Source organism: Podarcis melisellensis (genome assembly GCF_964234715.1).
Source record: "Podarcis melisellensis genome assembly, chromosome: Z".
Classification (NCBI taxonomy): Eukaryota; Metazoa; Chordata; class Lepidosauria; order Squamata; family Lacertidae; genus Podarcis; species Podarcis melisellensis.
The window spans coordinates 8,729,398-8,747,459 of NC_138547.1; the positions used below are offsets into that span (position 1 = coordinate 8,729,398).

Genomic DNA, 18,062 nt, shown 5'->3' on the forward strand with positions numbered 1-18,062 from the left:
ACAAATGTCCTTTCAGGCTTCTTGAAGGTCCTGCTTGGAAACAGACACCCCTCCTTGCACCACACCCACCAACCACACTCCCTGACTGCTGTGGTTTTGCAAGCCAGCCGCACACAGCTTGTGTCAAAGCCTGGCAATTCCCACAAGGGCCAGGCAGCAGGTTTGCTTTCCCTTCTGAGCTGAGGCACTAGCACACCTCACCCCTCAAAACAAGGAGAGGGCAGACGGAAGGCTGGAGACATTATGGATGGCAATACAGCACAATGCAATATAGTTATCGTGTCCAATGTAACGTTAATGACATTTCAGTCATGATCAAGACACTGCATGCTGGGCATCTCTGGTCTACATATTAAAATAAGAATTTAAGAAGAGCATTGCTGGATCAGGCCAGTGGTCCATCTAGTCCAGCATCCTGTTCTCACAGTGGCCAACCAGAGACCCATGGGAAACCTGAATGAAACAGCAGCTCTCCCCACTTGTGACTCCCAGGACTGGTATGCAGAGGCACCCTGCCTACAGCAGCAAAGGGAAAACGCATCCGCTGTGCCTAATAGCCACTAATAGCTTTGTTCTCCATTAACAGAGCTGATGCTCCCCGGGTACTTCCTATATCCAAATGAGGTATATTATGTAGCCACATCATATTTTACATCAAATAGGCCAGACTGTGCCACTTCACAGTCTCATTTCAAAACAGAGGCAGATGAAAGCATGGATGATTATTGGGAACAGTAAGCAACTTGCTCCCAATAATCAAAAGGGCCTTAGTAATCGTAATTAAAACAAGAAGCTGGCCAGCCATTAGAGCTCTGGAATTTGCCTGCGGCTTGAAGGATCGACATTCTCATCCAGAACTGAGGCCCAGTTTAGGACGGGGAACCCATATACCAGGAGTGGAGAACTATTCAGCCCAAGGGCCACATTTCCTTTTGAGCAACCTCCTGGGGGGCAGTAGTAGGCAGAACCAGAGGCAAAAGTGGGTGGAGTGAAGAATGTAGATTTTAGCTTTGAGCAGTAGGGCAATGTCAACAAACACTCCCCTCCTGTTAGGATATCGTTCCATTCCACCTTAAAAGGGTACAGGCATGACTTTTGTGTATCACATGCCTGTTTACTCCCAGCACTGTCTGCTGGGAACTTCCGCTGTATGTTGCTTTTGCTATACTGCTGTTTTGCCGGAGACGAAGGGATGCAGACATGTTTTCCTTTGTTCCTGAACTATGCTGAATAAATGCTGTAAATAATGCTTACATCTGCCTCTGTCCACCTCATCTGCTGTGTGATGATTTACACACTCTGCTGACAGAGCATGCACAGGTCTCTAAACGTATCTAAGGCTCGTGTCGCTGACTGACTGATGCTGTTCCACGGGAGACCGGTGATCGTCCGGAGCCAGGTGGGGGCCTGTCTGATGCCCCCTGTCTCCCCGGCATCCTCCATCCAGGCAAGCAAGAGGCATCATCAGAGTTTCAGAACATATTCCAGCCAGGCAAAAACTCTCAAGTGCACAGGGCCAGTGAAAGGTGTGGCTTGCGGGGGAGTTCCTAGGGTCAGGAATATTGGCCTGGCGGGCCACTGTCACTGCCTGGGCCACACCTCAATGGCATAACATCCACCTTCTGTGCAGCTGACCCCAGGTCTCCGGGCAGTGCTGGGAAGGTTATGTGTCAAAAACCTGGAGAGCCACTGCCAGTCAGTGCAGACAGTACTGATCTAGATGGGCATGCTCATCACCCCTGCTATGCTCCTCTGAGCCCTAAGACAATGGAGCCATCTGGCACCGAGAAGGTAAAGGATGGGCAGTAGGACTCACCTGGCAAATTGCTATTGACCAGGTCCAGGTATTGCTCCAAGGAGGTGAGGATCTTGTAGCCAGCACTGTTGATGAGAATCCGGGGCTGGAGACCTCTCTCATAGGCCTGCACAAGGAGAAGAACAAGCACATACCAGGAATGTCCCAAAGGCAAATCAGATCTGCTGGGCCACTCAAGGTTCTGGACCTTTGCTCCAGCAAAATCCAGGCCCTGCTAATCCTTCAATAAAGTCATGTTTACACCCTGTCTTTCTGCAATTAACAGAACTTAGCAGATCAGTCAAAGATCCATCTCAGACTATATAAGACCCCTCACTTACCTGCCAGTATTTTCTCAATACATGGGGAATGCAATATGACTAAAATTCAGTTTTAATGGAAGACTCCAAACAGGAAGAAAAGACCCCAAAATTGCCATCAAAACTAGATGAGCTCAATCAGAACTGGTCTGTAATGTTGTGGGCTTTACTCAAAAGCAGTCTGCATGCATGTATATTGCTCCCCACCCCCTGATGCTGCCTTGATCACCCTATACTGGATTTGATGTTTATGGCCTGTAGACCAAGTAAAGTGAAAATGACTGAACTCAATATGGCACAGTATTGTCTACGCTAACTGGCAGAAGCCCCCTAAGATTTCAGACAGGGAGTCTCTTCCAGCCCTACCCGGAGATGCCAGGGATTGAAACCTGGAACTTCTTGCATGCAAGGCAGATGCTCTACTGCTGAATCACAGCTCTTCTCCAATATAATATCTGGGGTCTGGTGTTAGCTGGCTTATACTGACACAAGACCAGCTCAGTACTGTAAACATTGAATACCAATGGCTCTCTAGGGTTTCAGGCAGGGGTTCTCTCCTAGCCCTCCCTGGTGACTGAACCAGGGACCATCCGTGTGCAAATCAGGTGCTCTACAACTGAGCTATGTGCCTTCACTAAAGAGCAGTCAGCCAGGTCAAGTGAGAGTGTGCGCAAATTGTACTGCTGGAGAAGTTTGCTTTGCAGCTCAGAGAGCTGCTACTCCTGTGTAGGAGGGCCTCCTTGAAGCAGCCATCCCCAGAGATCACCTCAAAACACAAGAGAGTTCAAGAAGGTGCTCAAGACTCTACCTATAAAGCTGCCAGTGGGACAGGCGCCTCTGCCCAAATACCACCCACCAGCAAGCACAATGCATGCTTTGTTAACCCAAGTGAGGGGCCTCACCAGTTTGTTCTCATAAAGCACCAGCCCATAATTATGGGGCACGACACAGAAACGGTTCCTCCACTTCTTGTTTTCTTCCATGTACTGGAACAGATTCCCCGAGAAGATGGTACGTGGCTCCAGTGGAACCTAGAGAGGCGTGAGTGGGGTGGGGGAGAGAGAGAAAGAGAGAAGCAAAATACAGTGAACCTGGAAAGAAGGTGCAGCAATGAGACTTCAGGACACATTTCTGCAAAACACTCACCCCCTGACTTGCATACCAGCTGACAACAGTACTGTAACAAATTCAGTCTTTAATAACCCTCCTAGTTCTTCTTCTTCTTCTTCTTCTTCTTTGGTGATCACTTGTAGCCGAGTAAGATTGTCTTCCATCAACACGGTTTTAACAATGAGTTCGTAAGTGGAGGCCAATTCTGGACTTACATGTCCTTCCACAGTGGGGACACTGGTTCCTGGGTGGGAGCTGGTGTGGATTTGCCAAGCGTGCCTTCCTCTTAGCACATTTCTCCCTTGCGTCCTGAGTTCGAGTGTCTTCAAAGTCCATGACACCTTTGTTCTCCAACTGGAGTGCTCGCAGGCCAGTGTTTCCCAGTTTGTTGGTGTTTATTCTACATTTTTTTAAGATTTGCCTTGAGACAGTCTTTAAACCTCTTTTGTAGACCACCAGCATTACGCTTTCCATTTTTAAGTTTGGAATAGATTAGTTGCTTTGGAAGACGATAATCAGGCATCCGCACAACATGACCAGTCCAACAAAGTTGCTGTTGAAGAATCATTGCTTCGACACTGGTGCTCTTTGGTTCATCCAGTACACTGATATTAGTTTGTCTGTCTTCCCAAGTGATGTGTAAGATTTTCCGGAGACACCGCTGATGGAATCTTTTGAGAAGTTGGAGATGGCGTTTGTAAGTTGTCCATGTTTCACAAGCATACAGTAAGGTTGGTAGTACAATAGCTTTGTAAACAAGCATTTTGGTTTCCCTGCCTAACTATGGTATCAGGAACTCCTTGAAGGAGGGAGAATACCCTGGTGGAGGAGAAGTGATCTATTCATTCCTTCTTTGCCAGAGCACATTTCCATGCTGGATGCAGCAGAAGATTTTTCCCTTTAAACCCTCCGCAAAACTTTAAAATACCGAAATCAAGGTAGGTAGCATATAGAAGAACACCTACCCATAATGCTAGAAAACACAACTGCCCAACAAAATTGGGACAGAGATGGAAAAACACTCCTTCATGCTATATTTAATTCCCTTGTAGAAATCACTTTCCCAAGATTTTTGCTGCGGCTTTAGATGACTTTGAGAGAGTGGATGACAGGAGGGCAGGTCTGTCAGTGGCTATTAAGCTAAATGATAAAACAGAACCCCCATATTCAGAAGACGTAGACCTCCCAAATGCCAGTTTACTGGAGAACACTACTGGGGAGAGTTGTTGCATCATATCCTGCAAATGGTATTCTGGATACATTTGGTTGGAAAGTAGGAAAGGCCTGCCTCAGAGGGATGTTGCAAAGATGCACAAAAGCTGCTTCCAACACTTGAAACAGGCCGAGTAATCATTATGTTAGAACACAGTGGTACCTCAGGTTAAGTACTTAATTCATTCTGGAGGTCCGTTCTTAACCTGAAACTGTTCTTAACCTGAAGCACCACTTAAGCTAATGGGGCCTCCTGCTGCTGCCACGCCGCCAGAGCACAATTTCTGTTCTCATCCTGAAGCAAAGTTCTTAACCTGAAGCACTATTTCTGGGTTAGCGGAGTCAGTAACCTGAAGCGTATGTAACCTGAAGCGTATGTAACCCGAGGTACCACTGTACTATCAAAATATCCAGGTGTAGTAAGTTTCACAGGTTGCCATATGGGAAGAGGTGTCATTGGCCTTAACAAAGCCATTTCCATTCATTTCCTCAGATGATCCTGTAGTTTTGCTTTCTTTTAACATCAGAAATTAATAGTAATTCTCTTTTTCATTGAGGTAGTCTTTAGCAATCCTGAAGAATCTCACATCCCAACTTCCCCATGAGTCAGGAGCAGTCACTTCCTGCGCTGGCTTTGTTGACGAAGCAGCATAAACAGGAACAAACCCACTCATCTATCTCTTTTACACACACACACAGACACACAGACACACAGACACACAGCCATCTGTCAGAGAATTTGAGCATAAATACTAAGAGACAATTAAAAAAATTTTTTTTTTGCAAGGTCAAGGGTGAACAGATACGGCTGCAATCCTACACATACTTTCCTAGGAATAAACCTTACTGAATACAGTTGGATTTCAACTCTTGATTAAACATGCAAAGGGTCCAGCTGCACTTCATCATTAAATTATTTGAATTTGATCCCTGAGGAAAGGAAGCAAACTTCCCTCTCTGCCGATAAACACAGATAGCCTGCACATTATAAGGCCACTGTGGTTAGGATCGTTTGCATGCATTTGCAAGGAGAAGCATACCACAACGTGAGCAACCACAGCACTTCAATGCAGTTGCAGCTGGCTGGTGACCGTGGTGGAGCAGAAGGCAGTGACCAACTGTGGGTGGAGCCAGAGGCAACGGCATAGAATGAGCAGCTCCCTGATTGGCTGCAACTGAGAAGGCAGGCAGCTAGGGATTGGATGGGGGCAGACAGAGGTTGATGTGGCACTGCCCCATGTGCCCTAATGGACCAGGCTCCAATGCTACGGTGAGAATGAGTCAAGGTTATGACAGGCACATGGACACACACACAAACTACCCAGTAATAAGCAGGGCACAGCCAACATCCTCCCTCCCTTGCCAAGGTCAGCCTTAACCACAGGCGAGCAACACCCAGGGGTGGTTATTAAAGCCCAAATGTTTATTTATTTCAGGTATCCTGCAATAAACAGGAGGCCACAGCAGACACAGCAAGGACACCAGTTTCTGAAAGGCACACACCCCTGGCTGCTTATGCACTTCAGAATTAAAGAGGGATCTGTTGCGCTCTAGTGACAGGACGGCGGTCATTAGCAGCTGTCCCTTACAGCTCAGGACTAGAAAGCAGGTTTGATGGAGGCAGCTAGCCAGACACAAACAGTTGAGAGATGCTCCGCTTTCACAAGGACAGGGGATTCTGACCCCTCATTTGCTATTTTGAACCTCAGCCAGTCAGATCAAGAAACACTTCCCCGCTTTCACATATGAGAGGAAGCATTTATTCGCACAGCACATATTAAAACAATGGCATCCTCTCCCAGAAGATGTAATGACGGCCATGAATTTGGATGGTCATCCTGTTAAATTTGGCCTCCGAGGGATGAGGGATTATGATTTGGCCACAACTAGTTCTCCAACCCCCCACCTCGTTCTGGAGAAAAATGTGCCAGCATTTCTGTCGTGATCTCATGCATGACTTGAAAGCAAAACTACAGGCCTCATATGTAGAAAAACATTTACCCACACAATGAGCAACAAGCATGGGGCAGTGTGGTGTAGTGGGTAGAGTGCTGGACTAGGACCTGGGAGACCAGGCGGGCGCAGGGCACAGAGGGTTCATGGGGCCATGCTGTGTAGCCTGCCTGCCCACCCACATAGGGGGAAGCCTGGCCGGCTGACGCTGATGAGGGGGCCGGGAGTCTAGCGGCAAGGTAAGGCCAGGCTCCGGTGCCCAGAGACCTCCAGTGCAGGGACGCCTGTCCTGTGCCCCCTGTAAACCATGTGCCCAGGGCTATGGCCCCTCTGGCCCTCCTCAATCTACTCCCCTGTTTCAAAGCAGTGTACACACCATTGTAAAGAACTAGCGTGTTTATTGCAGCCAAATAAGGTCAAATAGCAGCAGCAAGTTCTTTTAAAAAGCATCAAATAAACCTGCATGTAAATTAAAAGACAGAACATAAAAGAGAAAGTAAAATGCCCTCGCAAACCATCCAAGTTAAAAGAAGCTTGAGCAAATAATAATTTTAAGAAGTCTTAATCTTGTGCCTTAGGCTGTGTACACGCCATACATTTAAAGGACATTTAACATGCGTGCGCACAGACACACACAGAATCCTTGGAACTGCACTCTGTTAAGGGTGCCAGGAACTGTAACCGTGAGGAGAAACTACATTTCCCAGGATTTTTTTTTTTTTTTTTAGGAGGGGGAAAAACTTAAAATGTATGCTGCATATATAGGGATTCCCCCCACTTATGGGTGGGTTACATTCCAGGCCCCCCGCATGCATAAGTAAAAATGCATAAAGCGGGGAGCGCCCTCTAAAAAGCCTCTGGATGTCTATTTTCCCCTGCTCTCCAGCAATCTCTCCTGCTTCGTTCTTTGTGCAGTCCAGACGATCTGCTGTTGCAGCTCTGGGGCCAGCAGGAAGCTGGAGGACATGTGGGAAAGTGGCTGCTGCGCTACCCCACACAATAGCTGTTAGGCGGTGAGGCTGAGCAGCATAAACCAAGTCCTACTGTGCCTTTAGTCTGTTTGGAGCTTCCTCCGCCCTCACTGATATCCTCTTAGGGCTCCTGGGAGGGTCTTCTCGTGAGCCACAAAGAAGCTTCAGCTCTCTCACATTTCTGAGTATGATTCAGTTTATTTATTTATTTCCTGGCACCACGCAAATATTTGGTTGCACGCAAGTAGAATGTGCATAAGTGTGGTGGGGGGTGTGCCTGTAATCAGCAAAGGTGCCAGGAGGAGTTCTGGGGCTAGGACGGGGCTACCACCAAGAAGGCTCTGGTAATGCCCACACCATACATTTAAGCCACACAGCAACAATTCCCGGCACCCTTCCCAAACTATAATTCCCAGGATTCTTGGTGGGGAGCCATGTGCCTTAAAAGTATGGCGTGGATCTGAGCTTTGGCATTTCCTAGTCCAGTAAGGGTACTGTCAGGTTTCCTTCCACTCACTCCAAATTCTGCAGAAGCCTTTTAGAAAATGGCTCCCGGGTCCAGCACCTTAACCACATGCCTTGGCCAATAGCTTTCCACCACCTGGCCTGGTCTGAAAAGCAGCTGGAGGCAGCTTCATTAACATGTGACCCCTAGCCTTAATGAAGATGTTGGAGGCCTTCCTCCTGCCAGCTCTCCACCCTCACCCAGCAGCTGGGACAGGTCACAAGACTGGAAGCCCTCCAGGTTCCCTCAGGATCAAAGGCTCAAGGCAGACAGCACACCAAGTATCCTGTTTTGCATCTGAGCTTGTCTTGCCTCCAGGCAGACAGAGAAAGTTGCAATTAAGCACTTAAGGGTGTTTATATGCCTTGAAAAGGATGATGGATCAGCTGGAAAGAAACATCACTGCCTTGTTTGGACAGCAGAAGAGACAAGAGGTGGAAATGGGCAGAGGGCCTTCTTGGCAGTGGCACCCTCCCTGTGGAATGCCCTCCCATCAGATGTCAGGGAGATAAAGAATTATGCAAGTTTTCGAAAACGCCAGGGAAGTTTTTGTTTTTATTTAATTTTTAATTTTATTTATAGGTTTTCAGTTATACACTCATATCAATTTACATTCTTGTACAATAATTCTTTTGGACATTTCATTGTACATCTTAGGTAAAGGTAAAGGGATCCCTAACCGTTAAGTCCAGTTGTGGACGACTCTGGGATTGCGGCGCTCATCTCGCTTTACTGGCTGAAGGAGCCAGCATCCAGCTTCTGGGTCATGTGGCCAGCATGACTAAGCCACTTCTGGCGAACCAGAGCAGTGCACGGAAACACTGTTTACCTTCCCACCGGAGGTTTACCTTCCCACCGGAGTGGTACCTAATTAACTACTTGCACTTTTTTCCCGACCTACTAGGTTGGCAGGAGCTGGGACTGAGCAATGGGAGCTCAGCCCGTCATGGGGATTCGAACCGCTGACCTTCCGATCGACAAGCCCCAGGTTCTGTAGTTTAGACCACAGCGCCACCCTTGTCCCTTGTACATCTTAATTAGCTGTATATACAGTAATACATTCATCTTGTTTTCAGCCTTCTCATGTCCTTTATTGTCAACTGCTGGTCAGAAGGTATCCCCTACTTGGAATTTGTATTTAAGATCATTTTTTTGTAAATATTCCCCTAAATATTCCTACTCACTCCCCTTCTGGTTATCATCTACAGGTCTCACTTCGGATGTCATACTTGCAAGCTTCACATATTCAATTAATTTATTATCCTTTGTTATTTCCCTGGGGTCTCCCTTTGTTTTCAATATCTTGTGTATACTATCCTTGCCACTGTTGTTGCATATAAGAATAAGTAATGGGCTTGGGGTGGGTGTGTAACTCATTCCCAATTATGCCAAGAAGTTTCTGGTTTCTTAGGAAATGTATTTTTTTTAAAAAAAATAACTTGTTGGACACCCAAAATTTCCCAAAATTCATTTGCTCAATCACATTTCCACCATAAGCGAATAAATGTACCCTCATCTTCCAGACATTTCCAACAGAGTTTTGAATCTTTTTTATTCATTTTGGCCAGTTTGACTAGTGTCAAATACCATCTGTATTGCATTTTTTTATTTATTTTTGCATTTCTCTAATTTGGTAAAAAGCAGATAAGTTCATTGTTTGCTTCCATAATTTTCCCCACTCGTCAATTTAAACATTATGCCCAATGTCAACGGCCCACATAATCATTGCTTCTTTTATAAGTTCGTCTTTAGTTTCCCATTCTAGCAATAGCTTATATAATTTAGAATACAGTTTTTTATTGGGCCCCAAAATCAGTGTTTCAAATTCTAAACTTTCTTGAATAAATCCCATTTCCTTATATTTTTTGAACTTCTCATTTGTTTTGAGATACTGAGACCAATCAGGTATCCAATTAAAAATATCCTGCCTGTCTCTTAGTTTTATGTTGCCCTCATGGTATTCTAGGAGGCCTTTATATTTTTCCCAAGTCCTATCCATATTTAGTCTTTTTATTGTAACTGCTTCTACTGGTGAAATCCAACCGGGGGTCTTTCTTTCTAAATAGAAAAGAAACCCAGCCATATGGGCAAGGTCTAAATAAAATACTAATACTAATAATAGTTACTTGGCCAACAATGCAATCTGAAGAACAATTAGTTATGTAGCCTCTGGCTTTGATTTAGCCCAGTCTCTCTGTCACATAAACAAAGGAAAGGGAGGTGGGAGAAGAACTGCTGTCCAGGCATGAGAACTTAAAATGTGTTTTCACATGTAAAGCCTGCCTTGCTTTGCAGGCACATACCTCCACATGTGTTGGGATTGTCCCAAAATTCAACCCTTTGGGACAGCAGTCCTACAAGAAATATGCAAAATAAGTAAACAGGTGTTAGAAGCTACACCATCACTGGCCTTATTGAATATTTTCCAAGACAATAATGCTCACTCACGCTATAAAGAGCTTATTATAACCCACCTACTCTCAGTAGCCACAAGCATCATAGCTAGACACTGAAGATACCTGTGAGAAGTGAACATGGACCACTGTATGGGAAACAGCCTTACTAGAAAAGCTAACCAACAGACTAAAACTGACATGGGGACAAATAAAAGAGGACACCTTTTCCCTGGCGTGGCTCCCCTTTATTACACACACAGCCCAACAAGAGAACAAGAACACACCAACAGTATACAAATCAATATGGCAACCCCTCCCCTACCTCAAACAAATCTCACTGCAGTCAACTAAAGGCAACCAACCATGCCATGCCCCACCAACCTCTCTCACTTCCAATGAAAACTAATGAATGAATAGAAAGAGAACCTACCCAACTGATGCTGACACAAAAACCTCACACATACACTAAGTAAAAGAAAGTACATTTACCACACCCTCCCCCCTCTTTTCTCCCCCAACCTTAAACTGTATGCAAAATTAACATCTCACATGGAATGAAACTGATCCGTAGAAAAGACTCTACAAACTGAAAATAGAGGCAATTCATGTACTTTTGTAACCCGATAAAATCTTTAATAAAAACATTTTTTAAAAAAAGTTTGCCTTGCAAGCCACTTGTCCATGATGTTTGGGGTTAACAGGGAAACGTAATGCAAAGTGTGGGATGAATGAATGATTGGCAGGAAGATGTATAGACATGCCCCACAAACAAATAAGAAAGAATGCTCAAGAAAGACCAAACATAGCCCTCAATGCACAAAGCCTTCGTGGTCACTCAAGAACTGTTAGATCAGATCTGGGGTCTGGCTGGTTCAGCCCCATCATTTACAGAACTGTTGAGTGAACTGTGTTTCCATCCACTCCATCTTTTTGCAAACTTTGAGGGTTGTTGTTGTTATTGTTGTTTATAATCAGGCACTGTATAAGTTTTATGAAATAAAAACAACAACATATCCCTTCATGCTACACTCCAAAATCAAGGGGACGACTGAATATGCTTAGTGAACGTCAAGGCAATGCAAAGGAAGCACATCTTCACGCAGCTCAGAGTTAAAATACAAAACTCGCTTCCATACAAGGCAGTGATGTACAGTGGTACCTCTGGATGTGAACGGGATCCGTTCTGGAGCCCCGTTTGCATCCTGAAGCAAACACAACCCACGTCTGGTGTCTGCGTGTGCCACAATTCGCCGCTTCCGCACATGACATTTTGCGCGTCTGCACATGCAAGTGATGTCATTTTGAGTATTTGCGCATGCGCGAGCAGCAAAACCCAGAAGTAAAGTGTTCCGTTACTTCCAGGTGGCCGCGAAGCGTAACCTGAAAATGCTCAACCTGAAGTATATTTAACCCGAGGTTTGACTGTATAGCTTTAAGAGAGGATTGCACAAATTCACAGAGGATAAGGCTATTGGTATGGCTACAGTACTAGCCACTGCACTGAAAATTTTGTGGGTGTCTGGGCACCCACCACCCTGCAGAGACGGTGCCAGCCATGATGTCTCCATGGTCAGAGGCAGCAATGCTTCTGAATACCAGTTGCTCCAGCAGGAGAGGAGAGTGCTCTTGTGTTCAGCTTACAGAGAACCCAGTCTGAAACCTTGGACAGCTGCTGCCAGACAGTGCAGTGTAGACAATACTGACCTAGAAGGGCCAACAATCCAACTAAGTACAGCTTCCTATGTTCCTACAGCATGACTAAAGATTTGATTGAAGCTTTTAGGGTGGTAGCTCAATGGTAGAGCACCTTTTCATTCATTCATTCATTCATTCATTCATTCAGCCTTTATTGGCACAATTTAGACAACAGAATCATAAAAGAGAGGGAGAAAAAAAAGCACCTATCCATAAAGCACTTGTAATCCAGTCATATTAAACACATAAAACATATAAAAGACTCAGTAGCCACCATTAAGTTTTAAATTTGACTTTAAAAATCTTGGCTAAATATCCTGAAACAATCTCAGTAGTTTCGGGTATATCATCCCTCGACAGATACTGGATTACAGGTTCTTAAATTTCAAGGGAGCCACAAGTAGATCTCTCCGAAGAATATCGAAGAGAAGGCAGTCCAAAATTATATGGTATATTGTATCCAGTGTACTCAGTGTACCCAGCGGCATATCAACCTCCAACGGTGCCTGGAGCAGACTTTTTTAAGGGCAGTCACCAAATTTCCATAGCTGCCGATTTCTACCACCCCTTGCAGCACCCTACAGACCCCTGTGCTACTTTGCATGTAGAAGGTCCCAGCTTCAATACCCAGCACTGCCAGGTAAGTCTGAAAGAGGTACTGTCCTAAAGCCTGGAGAGCTGCTGCCAATCAGTGTGGTCATTACTGAGCTAGACAGAGCAATGGCCTGACTCAGTATAAAGTGGTACCTTGGGTTACAGACGCTTCAGGTTACAGACTCTGCTAACCCAGAAATAGTACCTCGGGTTAAGAACTTTGCTTCAGGATGAGAACAGAAATTGTGTAGCAGTGGCGCAGTAGCAGCGGGAGGCCCCATTAGCTAAAGTGGTGCATGCTCTAGTTATCTCCTACTTGGATTACTGCAATGCGCTCTACGTGGGACTACCTTTGAAGGTGACTCAGAAACTGCAATTAATCCAGAATGCAGTAGGTAGACTGGTGACTGGGAGTGTCCGCTGAGACCATATAACACCAGTCCTGAAATATCTTCATTGGCTCCCAGTACGTTTCCAAGCACAATTCAAAGTCTTGGTGCTGACCTTTAAAGCCCTAAACGGCCTCGGTCCTGTATACCTGAAGGAGTGTCTCCACCCCCATCATCCAGCCTGGACACTGAGGTCCAGCGCCGAGGTGCGGTTACAGGGAACCAGGCAGAGGGCCTTCTTGGTAGTGTGCCTGCCCTGTGGAACGCCCTCCCAGCAGATGTCAAGGCAATAAACAACTATTTTACTTTTAAAAGACAACTGAAGGCGGCCCTGTTTAGGGAAGTTTTTAATGTCTGATGCTGTATTGTTTTTAATATTGAGTTGGAAGCCGCCCAGAGTGGCTGGGGAAACCCAGCTAAATGGCCGGGGTATAAATAATAAATTATTTTATTATTATTATTATTATTATTATTATTATTATTATTATTATGTGGTACCTCAGGTTAAGAAGAACAGTTTCAGGTTAAGAATGGACCTCCAGAATGAATTAAGTTATTAACCTGAGGTACCACTGTAAAGTACATCTCCCCATGATATTTGAGTCAGGTTACTATTCCCAGCCAGCTTGTCAGTGCTGCATAGTAATTGAGTTAACTATTGTTGTAAGGAACAATTAGATGGGTGTATGCATCATTCTTTCTTTACAAAAGTCTTTTACAGGCCACCACGCAAGCCTCAAAAGGCCCCCCAAGGCAGTTCTCAACATTCAAAATGAAAATTAAAGACGCGAACCATAAAATCAGAAAGTAATTAAACGGAGCCAAAGAAAAAAACCCACAACCATCCGCAACTGGCTAGAATAAAAAGGTATTTAAACTGCCCTGTCTAAAACATGCACACACATACATACATACTGAGCATGGGCCCAGTTGAATCTCCTCTGGGAGTGGGCTTCCACGAATGGAGTGCCACAACGTAGAAAGCTCTGCTCCATGTCCCAAGCAAAGGTAGCTCTCCAGGTGTTAGGATGTGGAGCAGCACTTCTGAGAATATATGCAGTCACCAGGCAGGTTCATACTGAAGGAGGCAGTCATTCAAAGTATCCCGGTCCCAAAATGTTCATGGCTTTAGGTAACGAGCAGCACCTTGAACTGGAGTGAACTGGGATCCAGTGCAAACCAAAGGAAACCAGAATGACCTGGCTGTGCTCTAGAAGGCCCTCCCCTCCTCATCTGTCACCAGAAAGCAGCTATTCCATCAGGCTGCAGCAGAGGGAGAGAAGGAAAGCAGGGTCGCCCCATCAGCTCAGCTGAAAGACCAGCAACTTTTGGTTCCTTCTCACCTTAAACTGTTTCCCTGTTCACTGGAATAACTCTGCTACCTAAAAAAAAATATCCCTGGGTTTCCTCCCCCACCCCTCCCTCTGTATCCCCTTTCTCCCTTCTATGCCATTTCTTTCAGAAAGTAGGCACAAAAGGTAGGGATTTCTTATTATCAATCTATCTGAGCTTCTCTAGGACCCATTTTTGGCTGAAGAGTCTAAATCCAACAAGATTCCTTTGAACCTTATTGCAAGACCCTTTTCCAGCCACCCCTCCCCGTGCCCAATTCTTGAAGTCTCTACTTCCCAGCCCCCAAAGTCTGAAACAGAACCCTTCAATCTATATGTTCTTTTAGAGACCTGCCCAAATTTTGGAAGAAAACTTTCCTGCCCTGCCCTTAAAAAAACAACCAACACTGTCAATGCTTATTTGAAGTGCAAGATCTCCCACCTCTTGCAAAAAAAAGGGGGAATTTGGGATCTATTCCCAATCCTCCTCCTGCAAATCATGCTAGCTTCTCCCTGTGCACAGGCATCTATGGGAATATTCCTTGGGGTGGTGGGAGGGAAAGGAAAACACTGAAAGTGCAGACCTGGTTAGTTTCTCACCCCAAAAATAATAATAGTGCCTATCTCAGTTTCTACGATGCTAGAAACTGGCATCTTTTTACAAAAATATAAGCTGGGAATCCATGTATTATGGCTGGTCAGGCAGAGAGGGAATATTGCTCCGCTTGTGGGCATTAATGTCCCTGTAGAGCAGTGCTTCCCAAACTTTTTCATAAAGCCACTTCCAACCTCGGGAGGAGGTGGTGTTGTTGTGGGCTTCATGCCCCCAACACACGCATGGGGGCTGAGTCTCAGCCCCCGTGCGATTAGGGGAATCCTTGGCGGCGTCATCCCCTAGCCAGCCAATCGGCTGGCCTAGGGGGTGTGGCCTGCCCCATTTAAGGCAGGCGCAGCCGAGACTCTCCCTCTTTGTCCGCTCAGCTGCTCAGTTTCCCACCCACCCTCCCTTCAAGGTTTCCCTTCTGACCTTGCTATGGACCTCGGTTGGTCGCCGTTAAGGGGCCTGGTAGGAATTTTTTCCACTTGGCAAATTGGCACCAGCCATTTGGTTTTTCACCTACCTCGTAGCAAATTGTCACAACTTCCTTGGTACTGGCGGTTAGGCATTGGTATTGTTATGTAGATTGACGGGGGGGGAGGAAGCGCCATCACCTCCCCCAGATATAGAAGGGTAGTCCGATAAAGGATTCCGGGGGGCGTGGCCCTGTCCGAAACCAATGGAGGTGAGGGCCTAAGGCACGCCCCTGAGCAGTGACCCCAGAGGAGTTCCTAGTTGATGTGCATCAGCAGGGCTCCCCCTACTGGTGGTTAACCCTTCCCGGTTTTCAAACACACAGGCTGAAGCTGGATAGTCGGTTAGGACCAATGCCTAAGCCAATACCACTCATCACCTGTAACCAATAAAGTTGTGCAGGTGTGTGTACATATGGAAAACCACATGCACAAAGCACTCCTTTTAAGCCAAGAGAGAAACAGCACAAACAGGGCTGAATGGAATATGAAGTAGCCTATAGCTGTTTTTTATATTAGTCCACAATTTTATGTTACTTTTTGCCTGTGTCAGTTCCCCCCATGCAGAAACTTCTGACGACAGCTAGAAATGTTGGTCACAACTGGACCTAATGGTCAGGGGTCATGGGCTTTACATGCACTGCATCATGGGCATCTACTGAATGAGGGTAAAGGGAGGTAGCTTTCCCACCGTGAACAGTCCATAATCCCCAGACTTCCAGATTTCATTTTTTAAAAAAGAATCTGAGATATGTGACAAAATGTACAGGCACTACTTCCTTCTCTCTCTCTCTCTCTCTCTCTCTCTCTCTCTCTCTCTCTCTCTCTCTCTTGTGTGTTTTCAGCATTTTACTTTGTGCCCCACCTAGTTAAAAATCCCTGCCAACACCTATCAGCTTCACAGCAAAGCGATGGCAGCACCTGCAGTCTCCCAGGCCACCAGAAGATCTCATCTTCGCTCCTTCCCCAGAGCTAGGCAGAGATATTACTTCTGCTGGATCCGGGCAAAGGCCCATCTGGTTCAGCATCCCTTGCACAGTTGAGCATTAGACAAATTCACGGAGGCCATCAGTGACTATTAGCCACAATGGCTATGTTCTCCCTTCTACTATCAGAGGCGGTCTGCCTCTGAACATTGGTTCTGGGAATCACAAATGGGAAGAGTGGTTATTGCATTCATCTCCTGCTTGTGGGCTTTCCAGAGGTATCTGGTTGGCCTCTGTAGGAACAGTGTGCTGGAGTAGATTGAGGTACTGACCTGATCCAGCAGGGATCCTGCTATGCTCTTTAGTCAAATGTGCAAAGTTTACCCCTTGAGAACAACCAGCTCCACTCTGTGCGGTAAACTAGACTGAGAAAAAGAGAGCAGCCCTTGGTCACCTAGTGAATTTTATAGCTGAATAGGGACTTGAACCTGGCACTCCTCAAGTCCAGCTCTCTAACCAGAATGCCACACTGGGAAGGAACATCCAGCACATTTGAATCAAAGAGTCAAAATGGCACTGGACTGAACCACTGGTTCACAACCAACACATACATATTAATAAACAGTAATGAGCATTTTTGAAGGATTTTGAATGCTCAAAAGCCTTTACAACTGCCCTATAAGGTAGGCCAGCATTAGTACCACCACATTGCAGTCAGGAAGCTGAAGCCAAGAGCTGGCAGTTTGCCTAAAGCAAGGATGGGGAACATGTGGCCCTCCAGATGTTGCTGGACTACTTTTCCCATCATCCCTCACCACTGATCAAGCTGCCTGGGGCTTATGGGAGTTGGAGTTGAAAATCTTATGATGGGTCACCGGTCCCCCATTCCTTCACCAAAGCCTCCTAGCCATTACAAATACAAAGGGACTGGTCACTCTATGAGCCTCCATATCTCATTGAGGATGGTAGACAAGAAGAGACAGCATTTTTTTTTGCTAACCCTAGGCTAGAGATGGGGAACTCCAATCATCCTTGCTGGCTGAGGCTGATGGAAGCTGCAGCCCATCAGCAACTGAAGAGCCACAGGTTCACCATCTCTGCCGTAGTTTATGTTCAAGAAGCTTCCACTTCCAAAGTTAGGACACTTCAGCTAATGTATGGCCAAGGTCTGCTTCTCTGCAACTGCCCCCATTTAATTAAAGTCCTGTCTGCTGAAGCAGCGGAGCACGAGCCTTGCTCCATCTTCTGCTCTTCAGATATTTGGGGAGTACTCTCATGTCTCCGCTTAATCTGATCTTCTCTAGGCCAAACATATTAAGCTTTCCTTTCAGCACTTGGTTTCTCAGGTTCCTCACCATCCTCCTCACACTGCTCTGGTGATCTCCTTAGAATGCAGCATTCAGAACTAAATAACAGTATTCCAGATGCCACCTGACAAGCACAGAACGGAGGTATTATTCTCACTAAGCTTTCATCAATGCAGGACACTTATTTTATTTTATTTATTAAATTTCTATGCCCCCTTCGGACGCGGGTGGCGCTGTGGGTTAAACCACAGAGCCTAGGACTTGCCGATCAGAAGGTCGGCAGTTTGAATCCCCACGACGGGGTGAGCTCCCGTTGCTCAGTCCCTGCTCCTGCCAACCTAGCAATTTGAAAGCACGTCAAAGTGCAAGTAGATAAATAGGTACTGCTCCGGTGGGAAGGTAAACACCATTTCCCTGCGCTGCTCTGGTTTGCCAGAAGTGGCTTAGTCATGCTGGCCACATGACTGTACACCGGCTCCCTCGACCA

The 18,062-nt window shown here is 46.0% G+C and overlaps 2 protein-coding genes and 1 long non-coding RNA gene across 5 annotated transcripts in view; 2 read left to right on the forward strand and 1 right to left on the reverse strand.

Annotated features, from left to right (window-relative positions):
- The window catches only part of LOC309361563, a 255,050-nt gene that overhangs the window by 170,504 nt on the left and 66,484 nt on the right, over positions 1 to 18,062 (forward strand). The window lies entirely within an intron of this gene.
- Positions 1 to 18,062, forward strand: part of SLC31A2 (solute carrier family 31 member 2) — a 766,698-nt gene that overhangs the window by 45,631 nt on the left and 703,005 nt on the right. The window lies entirely within an intron of this gene.
- Positions 1 to 18,062, reverse strand: part of NIBAN2 (niban apoptosis regulator 2) — a 93,939-nt gene that overhangs the window by 30,558 nt on the left and 45,319 nt on the right. The window contains exons 3-4 of the mRNA XM_081896411.1: positions 3,018 to 3,146; positions 1,817 to 1,922 (exon numbers count right to left, since the gene is read on the reverse strand). Of these exons, the coding sequence (XP_081752537.1) occupies positions 1,817 to 1,922; positions 3,018 to 3,146 (235 nt within the window). The remainder of the gene's footprint in view (positions 1 to 1,816; positions 1,923 to 3,017; positions 3,147 to 18,062) is intronic.